The 19,445-nt window shown below is 53.6% G+C and overlaps 2 protein-coding genes across 9 annotated transcripts; one reads left to right on the forward strand and one right to left on the reverse strand.

The window, feature by feature from the left end:
* Window positions 1–552: 552 nt before the first annotated feature.
* On the reverse strand, window positions 553–3,730 carry GPR3 (G protein-coupled receptor 3). Its single transcript, XM_005203298.5, has 2 exons — window positions 3,610–3,730; window positions 553–2,569 (listed from the first exon to the last, which is right to left on the reverse strand). The coding sequence occupies exon 2, from the start codon at window positions 2,562–2,564 to the stop codon at window positions 1,572–1,574; it is 993 nt and encodes a 330-aa protein (XP_005203355.1). The 5' UTR covers window positions 2,565–2,569; window positions 3,610–3,730; the 3' UTR covers window positions 553–1,571.
* A 9,926-nt stretch (window positions 3,731–13,656) lies between these two features.
* CD164L2 (CD164 molecule like 2) lies at window positions 13,657–17,683 on the forward strand. Of its 8 annotated transcripts, none has more exons than XM_059875993.1 (6): window positions 13,657–13,848; window positions 14,265–14,432; window positions 14,533–14,604; window positions 15,092–15,136; window positions 16,738–16,796; window positions 17,064–17,259. In XM_059875993.1, exons 1-6 carry the CDS (start codon window positions 13,761–13,763, stop codon window positions 17,241–17,243), a joined length of 612 nt encoding a protein of 203 aa, XP_059731976.1. In that variant the 5' UTR covers window positions 13,657–13,760; the 3' UTR covers window positions 17,244–17,259.
* Window positions 17,684–19,445: the final 1,762 nt, after the last annotated feature.

Consider the following 19,445-nt stretch of genomic DNA (forward strand, 5'->3'; position numbering starts at 1 on the left):
ATGTTCCTCTTTGGAATCCTGGATCTGCCATTTCCTAGCTGTATGACCTTGAGCTGACCACTGACTCTCCCTTGGCCTGCTTCCTGGTCTGTAACATGAGAAGTTCTTACCCGTGCCAGGGGGTGCTTGTTAGGCAAACGTGAGCTGACGGATGCAAAACGCTTAGTGCAGTGCCCAGCACACAAGACACCTGTGAGTGGAAGAGGCTGCTGTTGTTTGGAACACCTACATGCCTTGAGCACATTCTTCATGCCCAAACCCCAAACTAAAGCTAATGTAGGCAAGATGTGAGCAACTGAAACCCAAGGGGCTCTAGCACCAGGAGTTCTAGTCTCGGTGGAGGTGGGGTTCTTGTTTGGGGATGCCTGAGTCTGAACAGAGGAACCCATCAGATTGGCATCCTGGGGTGGGAGGTGTCACCTGCCAGCCATACTCCACCTGGGTCTCCAGTTTCTTGGATCCTCCCATAGGTCCCCAGGCCTGGCCTAATCCTCCCATTCCAGGCTGTCACCCATTACACCCCACACCACTCCTTCCACGCACAGACAAATCTTATTTATCACAAAATCATTTTTTTATTGAGGGTTGGGTTAGGAACAGGAATAGGGGACTGGGGACCCTACCCCAGATGGCAGAGGGCTCAGGTGTTGGCTCGCACCCTGCCTCCTGTAGGGCACTGCAGGGTGAGACCTGACCCCAGGCTCTGGCTATGGTGCTGGACACCAGGCTGGAGTGGAGCTGGGGTTGCTTGGCCTGGTTCCGACGGCCGACCCGGCTGCAGTTCCCCAAAAACGGCCACCAGAGGGCAGTCGGCCCCCAGAGCAGAGGAATTCTCGGTTTCTCAGGTGATGGCTTCTTAAAAAAATAAAAAACCAGAGGCTGGTGTGTTCCCCCTGCAAACCCGAGGGGGGCGGGCCTGGGGAGAAGGCTCTGGTTTCTATGATCTCTTCGATAAAAAGTAAGCAAAAATAATAACAAAATACGTGGTTTCTCTCTCTCCCTTTTCCCCCTCTAGGAACTGAGGTCAGAAATGAGGGTGTTGGGGACTGGGAGTACCCTGGTATGGCCTGGATTTCAAGGTGTGGGTCTCTTTTTTTCCCCTTAACACCCATAAATAAATTCATAAATAAATAATAAATAGATATTCTCTTTGTATGTGCACATATATACAGATAAATCTTTCTCTTATCTAGGCAACGGAGTAACTAACCTCTCTGACTCTTTAGCTCAGAAACCCAAAAGTAAAGTGACATGGTCAAGGTCAAGGCAGGGGGAAGGTCAGGGACTTGGAATGGCACTGTGAAACACCCAGCAGCCTACTGGAACTCCAAGCCCATCTGGGCTGTGGGACATTTCTGAGTTGCAACCCTGACCACAGGAACATTCTAGAACCATGGAGCCAGCTGGGCCCTGCAGGGATCTGAACAGAATCCTGTGAAACACCCAAAGTCCTAGAACTCCAGAACCAGCTGGGTCTTGGGGTGTGGAGCTGGGGGTTGGAACAAAGCCCTGGAGGACCTAACACTCTGGAATTCTGTAGTGATCAGGGCTGGAGGGTCACCAGGATGAGACTAGACATCACTGGGGGAGCGGGATCGGAAGAGCGTCTTGGAAGAGGAACAGCAGCAGCAGACAGCCCACAGCACCTTCTGCACGTCCTGGTTGCGGAAGGCGTAGATGATGGGGTTGATCATGGAGTTGTAGGTGGCAGGGAGCAGGGTGAGATAGGTGTAGAGGGGTGGGGAGTGGGCATCGCCCAACAGGCAGTAGACGGTGAAGGGCAGCCAGCAGGCGGCAAAGGCGCCAAGCACCACGGCCAGGGTGGCTATGCCCTTTCGGGTGGCCACGTAGTGGGAGGCAGGCAGCAGGTGCCGCTGGAGGGCAATCTGCTGGGCGTGGCGGCAGACAATGCGACAGATCTGGGCATACAGCTGCAGCATGATGCCAAACACCATGAAGAAGGCAACGGCCAGGACCACCAGATGGTTCTTGGAGAGCGGATAGACCACGCCGCATGTGGCCCGGGCATCCAGGCAGTTCCAGGCCAGCACAGGCAGCAGCCCCAGGCCCAGCGCGCCCCCCCACACTAGGGCCAGCATCACATAGGTCCGCGTCACTGTTGTCTCTGAGTAGTAGGTGAGCGCATTGTACAGAGAAAGGTAGCGATCAACGGTGATGGCCAGTAGGCTGCCGATGCTGGCAGTAAAGGCCATGGCCAGCACGCCAACCAGCACCAGGCTCATCACTGCTGAGCCAATGCAGAAGACAGCAGCAAAGTGCATGACCAGGCCCAGGCCTGCCAGCAGGTCTGCCACAGCCAGGCTGCCCACTAGCAGGAACATGGGGGCACGGAAGGCGGGAGTGCCCACGATGATGGCCACCACCAGCGCGTTCTCACAGGACACCAGTGTGCCTGAGATGCACAGTACTACGTCCCAGGCCGTGGGGGAGGGCAGCGGTGTGGCAGGGCCTGTGGGCCCCTCTGTGGACCCCATGCTGCTCATGTTCACGTTTCCGGGGCCAGCAGAGAGCCAGGCCAGGGGGCTGCCTGCACCCCACATCATGGTACCTGTAGGAGAAAGGCCCTGTGAGAAGCTGGCAGGGCTGGGTGCTGGGTGGAGGGGTCTGGAAGCAGTGGGGGTCTCTCCTCAGGATACCTGGCTGGGTCCCAGGTTGCCCACCCCCTCCCATGCCCTGAAGCTCCTTCCAGGATACCCTTGTCTTCGCCTATGCCCCTAGGCCAGCAGGGGTCTGGTGATCCCTGTGGTGGGTCGCTCCCCTCTCCCTTCTAACTCACTGAGTCCTGCAGGTCTCTTTCTCCCACTTGTGTGACTGAGGAGGACAAGATCAAGGACTACCATAAGTGGATAGAGGCCCATAGGATCCCGGAGAAGCTGGGAAAGGCCCAGGACCGGGGGAGGTGACATCTCAAGACTGACAGCAGCTCTGCTCCCTCCCCACCAGGGAGGATGACGCTCAGTTTCTGAGGCTCACCAGACCCCTCACGATTCTCAGTATGGCCAGCCCCAGACTCCGCCCCCAGAGAATGCTCGTGAAGCTCCCGCCAGCCCCCACCCTGCACTCCTGGGGTAACAACATCTGGGACCTCAGCCCCCCAACACACACTCGGCCAGACTTCTGCCCCCCAGCTGGACCCCTCTTTCTGCCTGAACCTCTGGGTCTTTGGGACAGACACCCCCTGCTGGAAGCCAGGATCCTGTAGTCAGATCCCTCCCTCTGCTTGGACACCTGGATCTTGGGCCTGACTCCGCCTCCTGTCCGGACGTCTGGATTTCTAAGTCGGACACCTCCTCCTGCTCGGACGCCTGGGTCCTGGCCCAGACGCCTCCTGCCGGCCCAAACTCAGATGACCATCAGTCCCTTCAGGGCCTCGGGTCCTTGCAGGAGTGCTCACCCCACGCCGGGCTACCCAGCTGACAGCTCTTGTCACCCAGACCCTGGGTCCCTTCCTGTGAGCCCAGACTCAGGGTTCCTGGTCTCAACCTCCGACCCCAATCAACCGCTGGGAGCTTGACCGCTTGCCCAGCGCCCCAGCATCCTGCGTGCCCTCTCGGATGCCTGGTACCCAGGCCGGGGCCCGCTACTCACCTCTCGGAACCGGGCGCGGCCGGGCCGCGGGAAGGCTGAACTCGGGTCCGGGCTGCGCAGGGTGTGTGAGGACCCCGAGAAGCCCCCGCGGCCGCGGGAGAAGCGGCGTGAGTCACCCCGCCCCGCCCCGCCCCCGACCACCGCTTTGGTGACGTCAGTGGCCCGGCTGGCCAATGGGTGCGTCGCGCTGGGGCGCAGCGCGCGCCGCTCGGCATAGTAATGAGGCCTCGTGCCGCCCGCTCCCCCATTCATAAAAAGCGACCGTGGCTGCGGCTCCGCCCCCTTCTGAGTCGGCCCGCGCTGTCCTTGACGCTGCGCCCTCTACGGGCCGGGGGTTTCGGGGTCGCTGGTGCGAGAGCCCTTGAAGTCTCAGGAAGGTGGCGGGGGGCATGTGTTAGAGGGAGAGGAGGAAAGGGGCCCCGGAGAGTTTATGGAGGTGATGGGACCCTCGGGTGGCAGAGACAGGCTGACGGAATTCAGGTGACGGAGACCGAGTGATGGGGGCTGAATGAGCGTCCCAGTCCCCAGTGAGGATGACAGGGGTTGCCAAGACGATGGGGCCCTGAGGTGATGGTGACAGGAGCACGAGGGAGCAGGGAGGTGGGTGGAAGTGACGGTATGAGCGTGGTGACAGGATCTTGGGGGGATGGTGGCAGTACGACGCTGAGGTAGAGAAGAAGCCCCTAGGGCAACCATAGCAGTGTCAGGGTGACTCTGGGCCATGATGGGGTTCAGGGATGAGGTGGTGGCGAAAGAAAGGGAAGGTGGAGGGGCTGGGTGATAGTTCTTCAGGTCACCGTGACCCTGTCACAAGTGCTGAAGTGACCAGGCTGTGATGAGGGTCACAGGGTCCTGGAATGAAGATACCAGGTGACTGTGGGCCCCCAGGTGAGTGGGACAGGGTAAAGGGTCTGGACTGACAGTGACCGGGCCAGCCCTCGTGATGCTGGGGCTGGCAGAAGGAACCGGGCGACGTCAATCATGTCAGCCCAATAGCGCCCTCACTGCACAGGGAGGGGTGGGCCTGGCAAGATTTCAAAACTTGAATTATTTATTCAAGGATCTGGAAAGCCAGCGGGGTGGTGGTGGGGGTGGGGGTCACTTCCCCGAAGCAGCAGGAGTTGGGGAGCCGGGAAGAACTTGGAAGCAGAAAGCCATCAGCTCGGTCCCCAGGGCGGGCCCCTCTCAGCCTCCCATCTTAGGCACCCTGGCAGGTCAGGGCACAGAGAAGGAACTCCCCCTTCCCCACCTCTTCCTGTTCCCAGGGAACCTCTCCCAGCTGACTTCTCCAGATGCCACAGATATGGCCAGTTCTGGGGAAGGGAAAATAGCTGCCTCCTCCACCCTCCAACTCGAGCTCTGATCCTCATTGGAATCAACCAGGCCTGTGGGATGGGGCTGGGGGGCAGGGACCAGGTGAGGGCCCAGATCCCAGGCCCCACCACTTATCCTCCCAGCACAGAACCACTGAAGTATCACAGGGAGAAGGAGGGGGCAGGCCAGTGGCAGGGTACATGGGGAGGTCAGGGCTGGGGAAGATACTGTACTTCAGGTTGGACATGGTGAGTTTGGGGTGGTTAGCAGGTGGTGTGGTCAGCAGTTAGATTGGGTGAATATCTTAGGCTCTTTGGGCCTGTTTTCTCTAGAGACAGGGACTTCCCAATTGGTCCAGTGGCTAAGATGCTGCATAGCCAATGCAGAGGGTTGGGGTTTGATCCCTGGTCAGGTGAACTAGATCCCACGTGCTGCAATTAAAGAGTTTGCATGCCGCAACTAACAAGACCCAGCACAGCCAAATAAATAAAAGTTAAGAAAAAGACCATGTTAGTATCTTCTGCATGGGATTGTTGGGAGGGGCCTGGCACATTGTCAGCACTGGCTGTGCTGGCTGCAGGAGGACACCCGGGAGGCTTGGGTGTGCGGCGAGGGAGCAGAGAGGAGGAACTTCAGGGAAACCCACCAGTGAGAGTACAGACTGCGGGAAAGAAGCTTCCTGCTCCTGGGCTTTGCCTGGCTCTTCCCTCTGCCCAGAACCCCTTTACTCCATTCGAGAGCCTCTGTGGCCAAGTCAATATCTTCCAGAGCAGGCTTTCCCAACATCTACCCTAGACGACCACTCCCGCTTCCATCATTCTCTCTGTGCTTTCCTTGATTTATCATTTTTTAGAGCACTTAGCACTCCTGAAATTATAAATTTATTGTTTTAAGAGAAAAGACATGTCAGCCCCACCAGGATATAAGCTCCACGAGGGTACAGACTTTGTTCTGGTCTGTGCTGGAGAACAAAGCCTGGCATGCAGGAAGTGTTCAATAAATACTTGCTGACTGGATGACTGGACAAAAAGCAACATCCAAGAAAGGGAAGGAAAACACGGAGGGAGTAGTAATATGCACAGTGTCGAGGAAAGTGGGGCATCAAAGAGAATATAAGGACATCTGCCCCCAGGAACCCAGATGTTCACTTTCTCCCCTGTCAGAGCCAGGTCCCAACAACTGTCCAATTGGTCTCAGAGAGGCTGCTGGGAGGTTGGCATGAGACGGTGTATGAGAGGGAATCCCTTTGTGGTCCAGTGGTTAGGACTCCACATTTCCACTGCAGGGGGCATAAGTTCGATTCCTGGTCAGGGAACTAAGATCCTGCAAGCCATGTGGCTCACACACACACACACACACACACACACACACACACAAATAGAGAGGGGAGATGTATGAGAGACCATCTTCTCTTTTGAGTGGCAGTGGTCTTTTTTTATTTTGCATAGTTTATTAATCCTCTCATGAAACATCTGTACAATCACCACAAATAAAGTCACTGCAGGATCTTTAATCCTTCCTTCTGCCAGCACCTACATTGGTCTTTGTGATCCCCCAAGCTCCTTCATTCTGTCCTTCAGTTCTTTTTCTTCTCGGGCAGCCCATGTCTTGCAAGGTGGTGTTGGTTTATTTTTCTTTGCATAACCCAAGGAATCATAAATCACATCCAAGCCAGTTGTCACCACCAAAATGGGTTCTGACTCCAAATATAAAGATGACATCTGGTGTGGTCTTGTATACTTTGGCTGCTGCTGCTGCTGCTGCTAAGTCGCTTCAGTCGTGTCCGACTCTGTGCAACCCCATAGATGGCAGCCCACCAGGCTCCCCCGTCCCTGGGATTCTCCAGGCAAGAACACTGGAGTGGGTTGCCATTTCCTTCTCCAATGCATGAAAGTGAAAAGTGAAAGTGAAGTTGCTCAGTCGTGTCTGACTCTTAGCAACCCCATGGACTGCAGCCTACCAGGCCCCTCCGTCCATGGGATTTTCCAGGCAAGAGTACTGGAGCGGGGTGCCATTGCCTTCTCCATACTTTGGCTAGTTTTCCCCAAATTTCTGTCTTGGATACGGTTGCCCTTCCAGGGTGAAGAACATCAGTGACCACCTTTCCCCTGAAGTAGCTGGTTGGTCAGAATTTCCTGGTCCAGAGAATCATGGTGTTGGTTCATGATGGAGGCGATCCTCAGCGAGCCAAAGAGGAAAAGAGTGGAGTGATATTTTTAACCATGAGGAACCCTGGAGACCTAAGAGACTCAAGTGAGGCTGTGGAGTTTCTTTTTTGCTTGTTTTGGGTTTTTGGCTGTGCCATGCAGCACGTAGGATCTCAGTTCCCCGACCAGGGACTGAACCTGCGTCCCCCGTAGTGGAAACACAGAGTCTTAACCACTGGACTGCCAGGGAAGTCTTAAGCTATGGATTTTCATGTGAGTACACTCTCTCGTGCTCCAAAACTGCCCCATGTCAACAGGACAATTGAGGCCATCACTGCCAACCAGGTCTGTTCCCCAGAGATCTGCTATCTAGAGGAAAAGGCAACCCTTTCTCTTCTCTCATCCTCAGGCCCACTTCCCTGTCTCCTTAATTCTGCTCGTCACTGACTTCGCCCTCCAGCCCTTCCCACCTACCAGGTGCCAGACCAGAGCCCAGTACGTACCATAATCCTACACCCCTATCTCATAGGTGAAGCCCAGAGAAGCCAGATGACTTGCCCAAATCACACCGTCAATGGCAGAGCTGGGATCTGAAGCCACTCTATTTGGAACCAAATCCAGTGTGCCTTCATTCTAGCCTAGCTCTCTCCCCAGAAGGGGCTGGGGGTGAAATTTGACTAAGGTGGACAATACTTGTAGTTCCCCAGGTGACCACCAGATGGCTGTGAGCACTCACCTCCAGGTTACACTTCTTTCTTTCTTTCCCTCTACCAACCCTGTGGGCCTAGACTCTGGAGGGAAGTGTGTGAGAGAGACACAGACAGAAGCCCCCTGTCCAAGCTCCAAGAATCTGGCCATCATCAGTGTACACATTCTTAGCACAGACCCATTCATTCAGCCAATATTCACTGACAGTTCCCCTGGGCTTGGGTTTAAGAGGATGCTACAGACAGAGACGATGTGGCCATATCCCTGCATTTTCAACATTCAGTAAATATTTATCGAGTTTATTTACTATTTGCCAGGCATAGTTCTAGGCACAGAATATAGCAATGAACAGATATCTCCTCTTCATGGTGTTTCCATTCTAATGGGGAAATGGACAATCTACAAATAAACACTTAATATGATATTAAGTAGGGAACCCTTGAGGGTCTCACAGGCCAGTGAGACAGGCAAACATGTACACAGTCACAACATGGTACAGTGTGGTTATTTAATAAGCACCTGCTTAGCTTTTATGGGTGCAGGGAGTTAACTGTAGATGAAGGCAAACATGGTTTCTGCCTTCCTGGAACTTATTTATAGACTAGGAAACAACTGAGTAATTAAGTACATAGCTGATACATGTTCTGAAGGGAAAAGGAGACATCGTGATGTAGAATAACCAGGAGACCTGTTTTTAGTAGGGAGGTCAGGGGCAAGTCAATTGAAAAGAGAATAGAAGAGTTTCAAAGAGAGTAGAGCAGGTGCAAAGTCTTTCAAATCTGAAGAGATGCTGCTGTGAAAGTGCTGCACTTAATGTGCCAGCAAATTTGGAAAACTCAGCAGTGGCCACAGGAGTGGAGAAGGTCAATTTTCATTCCAATCCCAAAGAAGAGCAATGCCAAAGAATGTTCAAACTACTGGACAATTGCACTCATCTCACACGCTAACAAAGTAATGCTCAAACTTCTCCAAGCCAGGCTTCAACAGTACATGAACTGTGAACTTCCAGATGTTCAAGCTGGATTTAGAAAAGGCAGATGAACCAGAGATCAAACTGCCATCTGTTGGATCATCAAAAAAGCAAGAGAATTCCAGAAACACATCTACTTCTGCTTTATTGACTACACCAAAGCCTTTGACTGTGTAGATCACAACAAACTGTGGAAAATTCTTGAAGAGATGAGGATACCAGACCACCTGACCTGCCTCCTGAGAAATCTGTATGCAGATCAAGAAGCAATCGTTAGAACCGGACATGGAACAACAGACTGGTTCCAAATTGGGAAAGAAGTATGTCAAGGCTGTATATTATCACCCTGCTCATTTAACTTATATACAGAGTACATCATGCGAAATACCAGGTTTGATGAAGCACAAGCTGGAATCAACATTGCTGGGAGAAATATCAATAACCTCAGATACACAGATGACACCACCCTTATGGCAGAAAGTGAAGAAGAACTAAACAGCCTCTTGATGAAAGTGAAAGAGAGTGAAAAACTTGGCTTGAAACTCAACATTCAAAAAACTAAAATCATGGTATCCAATCCCATCACTCATGGCAAATAGATGGGGAAACAATGGAAATAGTAACAGACTTTATTTTCCTGGACTCCAAAATCACTGCAGATGGTGACTGCAGCCATGAAATTAAAAGATACTTGCTCCTTGGAAGAAAAGTTATGACCAACCTAGACATCATATTAAAAAGCAGAGACATTACTTTGTCAACAAAGGTCCATCTAGTCAAGGCTATGGTTTTTCCAGTAGTCGTGTATGGATGTGAGAGTTGGACTATAAAGAAAGCTGAGCGGAGAAGAATTGATGCTTTTGAACTGTAGTGTTGGAGAAGACGCGTGAGAGTCCTTGGACTGCAAAGAGATCCAACCAGTCCATCCTAAAGGAGATCAGTCCTGGATGTTCATTGGAAGCACTGATGCTGAAGCTGAAACTCCAGTACTTTGGCCACCTGATGCAAAGAACTGACACCTTGGAAAAGACCTTGATGCTGGGAAAGATTGAAGGTGGGAGGAAAAGGGGACGACAGAGGATGAGATGGTTGGATGGCATCACTGACTTGATGGACATGAGTTTGAGCAAGCTCTGGGAGTTGGTGATAGACAGGGAAGCCTGGCTTGCTTCAGTCCATTGGGTCACAAAGCGTCAGACATGATTGAGTGACTGAACTGAACTGAAAGTCTTATGAGGAAAGGGTTGATTGTTTGAGGGACAGAGAAGAAGCTAGTGTGTCTGGACCAAAGGAGCCAAGGGGAGAGGTAGGAGTTGAGCTCAAAGAGGCAGGCCGGGGAAAGATCATGTAAGTCTTGGAAAGTGGTTAGATGGAAGCCATCGGTGAGCTTAAACATGGAATAATATGATTTGATTCACATTTTCAAAGGATTGCTCTGGCTGCTGAGTGGAGAACAGACTATGGCAGAAGCAGAAGCCCTACCAGGAGGCCACTGCAGTCACCAAGGCAAGAGATTGGTGAGGCCTTGGGTGCAGGAGGACAGATGGGTTCGGATCTTCCAGCTGGGACAAGTGCCACAGCAGTTCAGCCTTGCTCCGTGACAGTCACCGAGGGCTTCCTGCAGGCGGTGGCCATTTAGTGTTGTCATGAAGGATTAGTTTGCCAGACACATGTAGTCTGGAGAGGAGGAGGACCCTCCAAGAGAGAAAACCACTACCAGATGAAGGCAAGGAGGTACAAATGATGCATGCTAGGGGGAAAGCTATTCTATTTTCTCAGAGGGTAAGATGTTGGGGTGAGCACAAGACTTCTGAGGCTTCCAGAGCTAGGAATCAAAGGGCTGTGAAAGCCAAGTTGAGTTGAAATTTGTTTCATGGTCAAATCCACGTTTTCAGGACAGCTCTGCACTGTGAGGGGTGAGCTGGGGAGAGGCCTGGAGACTGAGAGGAAGTGTGAGATCAGCAAAGGAAAGCTGAGGGAGCAGGACCCAGGAGCAGGATTTGCAGGACTTTAGTCTGGGGGCAAGACAGAGGGAGGGGGTGAGGATGAGACCAGGGTTTCCAATCAGCTGCCTGGTAAGATGAAAGGAGCCTCCCTGAGGGGAAAAGAGGGACTGGGCAATTTCCAGGGCCTGAGGCACAAACTCAAGTGGAGATGCCCTAGAAGCAGATGAACCCTCAGGAGGCACAGTGGAGGGCAGAGTAGCCTCTGGCCTCACTAGACCCTGGTCCACATCCTGACCCCCTCCATTATAACTGTGTGCCCCTGGGAAAGTGATTTTACCAGAGGCCTGCAAATGGGAGATTACAAAACCCATGTTTAGAGGGTAGTTGTGGACATCAGAAAAGACCTGATAAGTTAAGCCGCTTCAGTTCAGTTCAGTTCAGTTCAGTCGCTCAGTTGTGTCCGACTCTTTGCTACCCCATGAATCGCAGCATGCCAGGCCTCCCTGTCCATTACCAACTCGTGGAGTTCACTCAGACTCACGTCCATCGAGTCAGTGATGCCATCCAGACATCTCATCCTCTGTTGTCCCCTTCTCCTCCTGCCCCCAATCCCTCCCAGCATCAGAGTCTTTTCCGCTTAGTAGAATGTAAATTCCGCTAGTAGTAAGTCATTAATAGTTGCTTTGTTGCTCTTCAGTCCCTAAGTCATGTCTGACTCTTTGAGACCCCACAGACTGTAGCCTGCCAGGCTCCTCTGTCCATGGGATTTATCCTGGCAGGAACACTGGAGTGGGTTGCCATTTCCTTCTCCAGGGGATCTTTCTGACCCAGGGATTGAACCTGGATCTCCTACATTGCAGGCAGATTCTTTACCACTGAACCACCTAACGATATATTATTACAGGTGTGGCAGCTGGGGAGCGAGCATTGGGCTGGAGATAGAGATATAGTACTTGTTGACTGAGATGACCCAGAAGAGGAGAGGAATAGGGCTCAGGACTGAACTGGGCCAGCAGCAATGAAGAGGGAGAAAGAAGAAAAGGAGAAGTAGAGAAGGGAGAGGGGAGGAGAGGGGAGAGGTGGGGAGGGGAAAGGGAAGAATGGAGGATGGGGCAGAGTGGAAGAGGAGCTGTCTTCTAAGGGACCTGAGAAGTGGCTGCAGAGGGAGAAAAGCCAGAAGAGGGAGAGGGGAAGGTTGCAGAAAGACCACTTATCCCAGTACCAGTGAGATGGCTGGCTTGGCCAAAGTGTGTGGTGGGTCAGAGATAGATGCAGTGTATTGAGGGGCAGAAGAGAAGAAGATGCAACAGGTGAAGCGATACAGGCTGCCAGAGTCTGGGGGCCTGTTCTTCCCTCCTGGTTAAAGGATGAACTCTACAGAACCTCAGAAATCAGGAAATTTACCTCTCTTCAAATCTAGATTTTGCCACTAACTCTGTGACCTCTGACTCAGTTCAGTTCAGTTGCTCAGTTGTGTCTGACTCTTTGTGACCCCATGGACTACAGCACACCAGGCTTCCTGTCCATCACCAACCCCTGGAGCTTACTCAAACTCATGTCCATAGAGTCGGAGATGCCATCCAACCATCCAATGCTCTGTCAGCCCCTTCTCCTCCGGCCTTCAATCTTTCCCAGTATCAAGGTCTTTTCCAAGGAGTCAGTTCTTCCCATCAGGTGGCCAAAGTGTTGGAGTTTGAGCTTCAGCAACAGTCCTTCCAATGACTATTCAGGATTGATTTCCTTTAGGATGGACTGGTTGGATCTCCTTGCAGTCCAAGGGACTCTCAAGAGTCCTCTCCAACACCACAGTTCAAAAGCATCAGTTCTTCAGCACTCAGCTTTCTTTATAGTCCAACTCTCATGACTACTGGAAAAACCATAGCTTTGACTAGACAGACCTTTGTCAGTAAAGTAATGTCTCTGCTTTTTAATATGCTGTCTAGGTTGGTCATAACTTTTCTTCCAAGGAGCAAGTGTCTTTTAATCTCATGGCTGCAGTCACCATCTGCAGTGATGTTGGAGCCCAGAAAAATAGTTTGCCACTGTTTCCACTGTTTCTCCATCTATTTGCCATGAAGTGATGGGACTGGATGCCATGATCTTAGTTTTCTGAGTATGGAGCTTTAAGCCAACTTTTTCACTCTCCTCTTTCACTTTCATCAAGACCTTTTTAGTTCTTCACTTTCTGCTATAAGGGTGGTGTCATCTGCGTATCTGAGGTTATTGATATTTCTCCCATCAATATTGATTCCAGCTTGTGCTTCATCCAGCCCAGCATTTCTCATGATGTGCTCTGCATATAAGTTAAATAAGCAGGGTGACAATATACAGCTTTGACATACTCCTTCCCAATTTGGAACCAGTCTATTGTTCCATGTCCAGTTCTAACGATTGCTTCTTGACCTGCATACAGATTTCTTGGGAGACAGGTCAGGTGGTCTGGTATCCCCATCTCTTGAAAAATTTCCCACAGTTTGTTGTGATCCACACAAAGGCTTTGGCATAGTCAATAAAGCAGAAGTAGATGCTTTTCTGGAACTCTCTTGCTTTTTCGATGATCCAACGGATGTTGGCAATTTGATCTCTGGTTCCTCTGCCTTTTCTAAATCCAGCTTGAACATCTGGAAGTTCACAGTTCACGTACTGTTCAAGCCTGGCTTGGAGAATTTTGACCTCCGACTAGTCACACACCTTTTCTGAGCCTCAGTTTCCTCACCTGTGAAGTAGGGATAATAACGCAACAGAGTGTTCATGATCCAGCGAGGGAAGGGGACATCCAGGAACCTGGTCGGGTACTCGGAATAGTTCTGGACTCCGTCTTTTTTGCCAGAGCCCCGCCCCAGACCCCCACAAACCACGCCCATCGGACCCCGCCCCAGACAACAAAGCCACGCCCTCTCACTCGCGTCACTAGCCCCGCCCTGTCTGGGCCACGCCCACCTACCCTAGCGCAGGTTGCCCTGGTCTCGTTACTTACACCCCGGCGGAGCCGAATCCAGAGGGGCCACGCCACACCCGCTCTCCGCCGACCCCGACACCCCCCCCCCAGGCCCCGCCTCCGAGCCCATGGCCGCGCCGGGACCCCGCGCCTTACGGGCTGCGCTCTGTGGCGGCTGCTGCTGCCTCCTCCTGTGTGCCCAGCTTGCTGTGGCTGGTAACGCGTGCCCTTCACCCAACTGCTTGCCAGGAGCAGTCTGGGCTTGGGGAGGGGGCGCGGGAGGGGACTTCTCACTTGTGTGCGGGGCTCCTGGGGTGGGTAGAAGGAGGCTCCGACTGTCTGTGGAGCCGTATATAAGGCTCCGGGTGTGAGGCAACTTCAGGTGTAGGGAAGTGAAGCGGCCCCAGGTGAATGGGATGGGGGTGGCTCCTGATATATGCAAAGGGAGGGTGCTCTGGTGAATGTCAGGGAGCTTCTAGGCGTGTGTGCCCATGTGTTTGTGGAAACTCCAGGCGTGCGGTGGGGCTTAGGGGATCCAGGTGAGTGTATGTGTGCAGGGGGGTGAGATCCGTAGTAGTGGGGAAGGGGAACGGTAGCTTGGGTTCCAAGTGTTGCACCCACCTCACGCCCAGGTAAAGGTGCTCGAGGCTTTGGGCGGGGAGCCCTGCTCCGTGTGAACATCTGGCCAGCTGTCCGAGTGGCCTGCAAACAGCTGAAGCCCTGTGAACATTGTGTGGAGGGGAACCGAGCACACAACCTCTCCAGCTGTGTGTGGGAGCAGTGTCGGCCAGAGGAGCCAGGTATGGAGTTAGGCCCTCCCCAAGGTTAGTGCCCCCATTTCTGAACATCAGAGCCTTGGCCCCACTCCCTAAACCGCTTCCCTGCTCCTTCTCCCATCAGGACACTGCGTGGCCCAATCAGAGGTGGTCAAGGAAGGTTGCTCCATCTACAACCGCTCAGAGTCATGTCCAGGTAAGGGGGCTCCCTCTGGCCTAAGTCAAGCTGCGGGGAGGGGGCCGAGGTGTCCTCAGCCAGAGCCCGCCTCCAGTAGGGAATCGGCCTCTCCCCGAGAGAAGACTGTGCCCACAAGCACTGGGTCCAGCGTCAGTTCTGCCTTTAGCTCACTGAGATGTCGCTTCCTCTCTCTGGCCCGTTTCCTCCTCTGAAAATTGGTGCAGCTAGAGGATCTAGGACAAGCATGCAGAGGAAATGGAGGAACTAGCTCTTCTATTTTAAACCACAGTGAGGACTTTGGAAGCTCAGAAGGGAATGGGGGGAGGGCTTCCTGAAGGAGGCAGCGTCACAGATGATGATTAACGTAGAGATGGAGAGAGAGGCCTCCGCTGGTGGAAGGAACTGTATAAACTAAGGCTTAAGAGTGTGCCAGGTGGGCCTGAGATGGGGTCTTGATGGGAAGTGGCAGGGGTCTGGTTTAATTATGGATTTCCTGTCTCTTCAGCTGTGCACCACCACCCAACTCATGAACCGAAGACAGTCACAACAGGTAGGTACTATCTGGGGTAGTGGAAGGACAAGAGGTGCATGGAAAACAGCCGGGGTCAGGCACTGCCGTGCTCTGTGACCTCAACCCTGTGATTTCTCCCTCTGAGCCTGTGTCCAACATCTGTAAAATGGGTTGAAGAATATCTCACAAAGTGAGGATTTTATGAGAGGGTGTATAGCACCTCATTCAGTTTCCAATGTATAGAAGGTGATCAAGAAATGATGGTTCCCATCCCTTTTCCCCGACCCGGTTCTGAGAACTCAGGATGGCCCCCCTCAGGACCTGCTTGGTGCTGAGGGTGTATGTCAGGTTGCCAAGGAGATGTCCTCAGTGACTACCTACTGCAACCTCCAGGCCCAGAGAGGGTCACAAAGCAGGGTCCCAGCCGAACAGAGGCAAGAACCCCACCCTTTGGTTCCCACTGCCCCTCAGGGTCTGGAGGTCAGCAGGCTTGGCAAGGATGGCTGAAGAGGCTCTTGGTTAATTAAAGCCAGAAACATGATCTCAGGGGCTGAATTATTGATGGCTCCTCCTCCAGCTTGAGCCCCAGCTGGGTCTTGTGCAGCTTATTTCTTCCTTCTTCTGCTCCTCTTTCCCTAGTCCCCTTCTCTGGGGCTCCCTGAGCTGCTGCTGGGACCACCCTTCACATTCTCAGATTCCCCTTCTGGGGAAGTGGGATCCAGCCTCTGGGAAGTGGATCCAGCACCCAACTGGGCCCCTCTCACTGCCCTAGAATGCTCTTCTACCACCAGTCCTGCCCTGCTCTGGGCACCTGGCCCAGGGTCTGAAATCAAATCCCTGGTGGGAGTGGATGGCTAACGTGGCACAGCTGGGAGCCACCTAGATGTCCTGGCAACTGTGGGCCCTGAGGCGGGGGTGGGGGAAAGGGTCGGGGATGCCATGTAAGTCTGGCTCTGCCCTAACGGAGAGGTGACTGTCAGGCCTGGCATTCAGAGCCTGGTTAGTCCCTCCGACACATGTCATCGAGTCTTCATTTATCCCCTTGGTCGAGTGTGGGCCGCCACGTCTTCCTCTCCTCCTTCCCTCTCTCTGGACCCTGGGTGACTCCAGGGTCTCGGGACTTGGGAGTCCTGAAAGGAGACCACGGCATCTACACCTGGGCTTCGAAGCTCAAGACCCAAGGCGGAGAGGGACTGTGAACTGAAAGCGGTGTGGACGCCCAAGTTCTGGGTCCATCGTCACCCTGTGGGGTCCTGGTGGAAGAGGGAGGCAGGCAGGGAGCTCACTCACCATCTGGGACCTGCAGTCAGGAAGCCCAGAAAGGGTGTGAGAGGCATCAAGCCACAGAGCAACTCAGGAGCGGAGCCAGGGCCGGATGCTATCCGTCCTTCCAGGCACTTTCCAGCCACCCGTAGAATCTGGGTGGAACTTCTGAGCCCTCTGTCCAAGGCTCCCCTAATGAGGACTGGGGGCCTCCCAGATGACCTGTGCCGGGTTTTGGGGTGGGGCTGGGCCCCTGGCCTACAGTGGCCTGCTGTGGCCTCCACCCTGCAGAGAGCCCCTTGGTCCCTGAGGCCCACAGCCCCGGCTTTGACGGGGCCAGCTTCATTGGAGGCGTGGTGATGGTGCTGAGTTTGCAGGCGGTGGCCTTCTTCGTCTTGCGCTTCCTCAAGGCCAAGGACAGCACCTACCAGACACTGTGAGTACCTGGCCCACCGACCCCCTGCACCTGCTTCCCTGTGGCCCCTCAGGTGGCCCTCACTGCCCGTGTGCCGTCTCCTGCATGGGGCAGCCTCAGGGGCCCTGAGGCCCTCTTGGCCTCCTCCATGTAGGTTGCACCGCGTCTCCCCGCTCCAGTTGTGGGGTTCTCTCGGCTGGGTGTTGGCCCATGTGGGACTCGGCCCGGGCGCGGCGTCTGAGAGCCCAGCTGAGCCCCTCTATCTTTGTCCCCTCATGCTGTCAGCAGGGAGGAGAACCAGTAGGTGACAGCCCAGGCCGCCTTCCGCCTGCAGCTCTGTGGCTGCGGGCAGGAGCCCAGGCCACGTGTGCGGTTTGGTTTTCCTCTGAGAAGGGGAGCTGCTCTGAGGCTCCCGTGTGCTCTGGCCCCCAAGTGTGCTGTGGGGTGGATCGCTGCAACCTCCATTAAAGTGTTTGCTCTTCTGCCCGCTGCCTGCTCTCTGCGGGGTGCAGGGGGGGTCCTCAGCCCAGCTGAGGTGGGACCACCACCCTGAGTGCCTTCTTTGTCTGGCCTCTGCAGAATCTGACCCCCTTCAGGCCCAGATTCCACAATCAGGGGAAAGAGAATGAAGAGGCTGCCCGCTCTTGGCTTCCTTAAGGGCACTCAGGGTGGGAAAAACTTTGGTCACCAAATTGTGGCCCCTGTGGACACTGAGCAGACTCAGAGCCCCATAGTTGACATCCCTTCTTGTCCTGGGCCTGGTTCGTGCAGATGAGAGCATCCTTCAACCACCTTCTGCCTCATCGTCATCCCTGTGGCCCCCCGCCTGGTACTCGGTCTGGGCCTGGCCTCTTCCCATGGACCCGGCTTGGACACTGCCCCCAATAATAAAGGAGCTCTTTCCAGCACTGTGCTTTATGTCCCATGTCTTGGGCTGTGTGTGGATTGGATGGGGTGGGAGGTATGGTCCACTGCCCTCTCTTTCATGGAAATTCAGCCTTAAATTGACACTGTCACCTTTTAAAGTATTTTTATTTGCAGGAATTCCCTGGAAGTCCAGTGGTTAAGACTTGGTGCTTTCACTGCCGGAGCCTGGGTTCAATCCCAGGCCGGGAAATTTAAGATCCCACTAGCCTCACGGCCTGGCCAAAAAAATAGTTGTTGTTGTTATGTGTTTAACCCCCTCCTCCACTGCATTATAGAGAAGGGTGCAGAGACTCAGAAAGGGAAACACGCCAGCTTAAGATCACACAGAGTGGAATGGGGCAGGGCTGGGAATTTAATCCAGGTTTTTCTGACTCCAGAATGAACAGAACTTTAGAACTCCTCTGCAGAGGCATCTCCAGTTTTTTTTTTTTTGCTCCTAAATTGGATCTCTGCCCTTGTTCCAAGGTGGAGGTACCCCCGGGACCCTCCCCAGGGTACTTCTGGCCTTCCTTGAATGGGCCCTCCTAGAAAGCACCACCCATGCCCACCTCCCTCTCTTCACCCCCTCAACCCTGGGCCCAGAAGTCTTCTTTAATAACATCTCCCACCCATGGGGCACTTGCTGGAAACCAGGCATGTGGCTGAGAGTCTGGCATCAGTGTCTGATTTAGTCTCATGATTGTCCTAGAAAGCTGAGAGGCAGTAGAGAGTCACAGGCAAGAGTTTAGCCTGTGGAACCCGACTGCTTTGTGCGACTGGAAGTTAATGGAGCAGCTCTGGGCCTCGGTTTCCTCGTCTGTAAAGTCCAGTAACAGCTGTTGCATCTCAGTGGGATGTAGGGCAGGTTCAGAGCAGGAACATGTGCCCCGTCTGCTTCACTCCAGGGCACCCATTCACCCTTCCAGCTGCCCAAATGCCTGCATCTCTTCCTCCCCTCAAGGCCTCCTCTCCTTGCAGGATCTCTGGCTGCAGCTGGAAAGGCTTTAGGGCCCCTGGGCTGCACAGGGAGTTTCAGCTACTCCTTGGCCTCACAGAGGGCTCACCTGCCTACCCATCAATGCCAAACGCAGTCCACCCCCTCCTACCCCCAACACAGACTCACTTCTATCAACACCCACCCTCCTCTCAGACATCAGCCTCCCCTCCAGGTCCCTGCATCTGGGTCATGTGACCCAGCCTGCCTTGTTCTCTCTTCTCCAAGCCTCTGAACACGCGGTTTCTCCTGCCTGGATCGCCCTCCCCTGGCTGGGACGATGCCCATTCTCTCCCAGGCCAAGGAAAGAATGCCCCCCCCCGACCCCTGGCTTTTCGCCCAGTTAAGGACATTTCTCTAGTGGATGTTTTCTTTTTCAAATGTAGTAAATGCCTGCAAGGAACAAAAGGACCACACGGACATTTATGTATGTAAAGAACGAGAATAACTCTCCCCAGCGTCCCACTCCCCAGAAATAACTATGCTTAACAGGATGGGTCAGACCTTTTTCTATGAATTTACAAAATACATACCTACACACCCTTCAGATCAGATCAGATCAGTCGCTCAGTCGTGTCCGACTCTTTGCGACCCCATGAATCGCAGCATGCAATACTCCCTGTCCATCACCAACTCCCGGAGTTCACTCAGACTCACATCCATCGAGTCAGTGATGCCATCCAGCCATCTCATCCTCTGTCGTCCCCTTCTCCTCCTGCCCCCAATCCCTCCCAGGATCAGAGTCTTTTCCAATGAGTCAACTCTTCGCA

Source organism: Bos taurus, chromosome 2, assembly GCF_002263795.3.
Source record: "Bos taurus isolate L1 Dominette 01449 registration number 42190680 breed Hereford chromosome 2, ARS-UCD2.0, whole genome shotgun sequence".
In the NCBI taxonomy this organism is placed as follows: domain Eukaryota; kingdom Metazoa; phylum Chordata; class Mammalia; order Artiodactyla; family Bovidae; genus Bos; species Bos taurus.

What these genes read in the sequence shown, in the direction of transcription:
- CD164L2 (XM_059875993.1), top strand. Translation starts at nt 13,761, where the DNA reads ATGGCCGCGCCGGGACCCCGCGCCTTACGGGCTGCGCTCTGTGGCGGC. An exon ending in ACCGAAGACAGTCACAACAG is followed by an intron (nt 15,137 to 16,737) that starts GTAGGTACTATC and finishes CTGAGTTTGCAG; the next exon opens with GCGGTGGCCTTCTTCGTCTT. An exon ending in GACAGCACCTACCAGACACT is followed by an intron (nt 16,797 to 17,063) that starts GTGAGTACCTGG and finishes TGCTGTCAGCAG; the next exon opens with GGAGGAGAACCAGTAGGTGA.
- GPR3 (XM_005203298.5), bottom strand. Translation starts at nt 2,564, where the DNA reads ATGATGTGGGGTGCAGGCAGCCCCCTGGCCTGGCTCTCTGCTGGCCCC.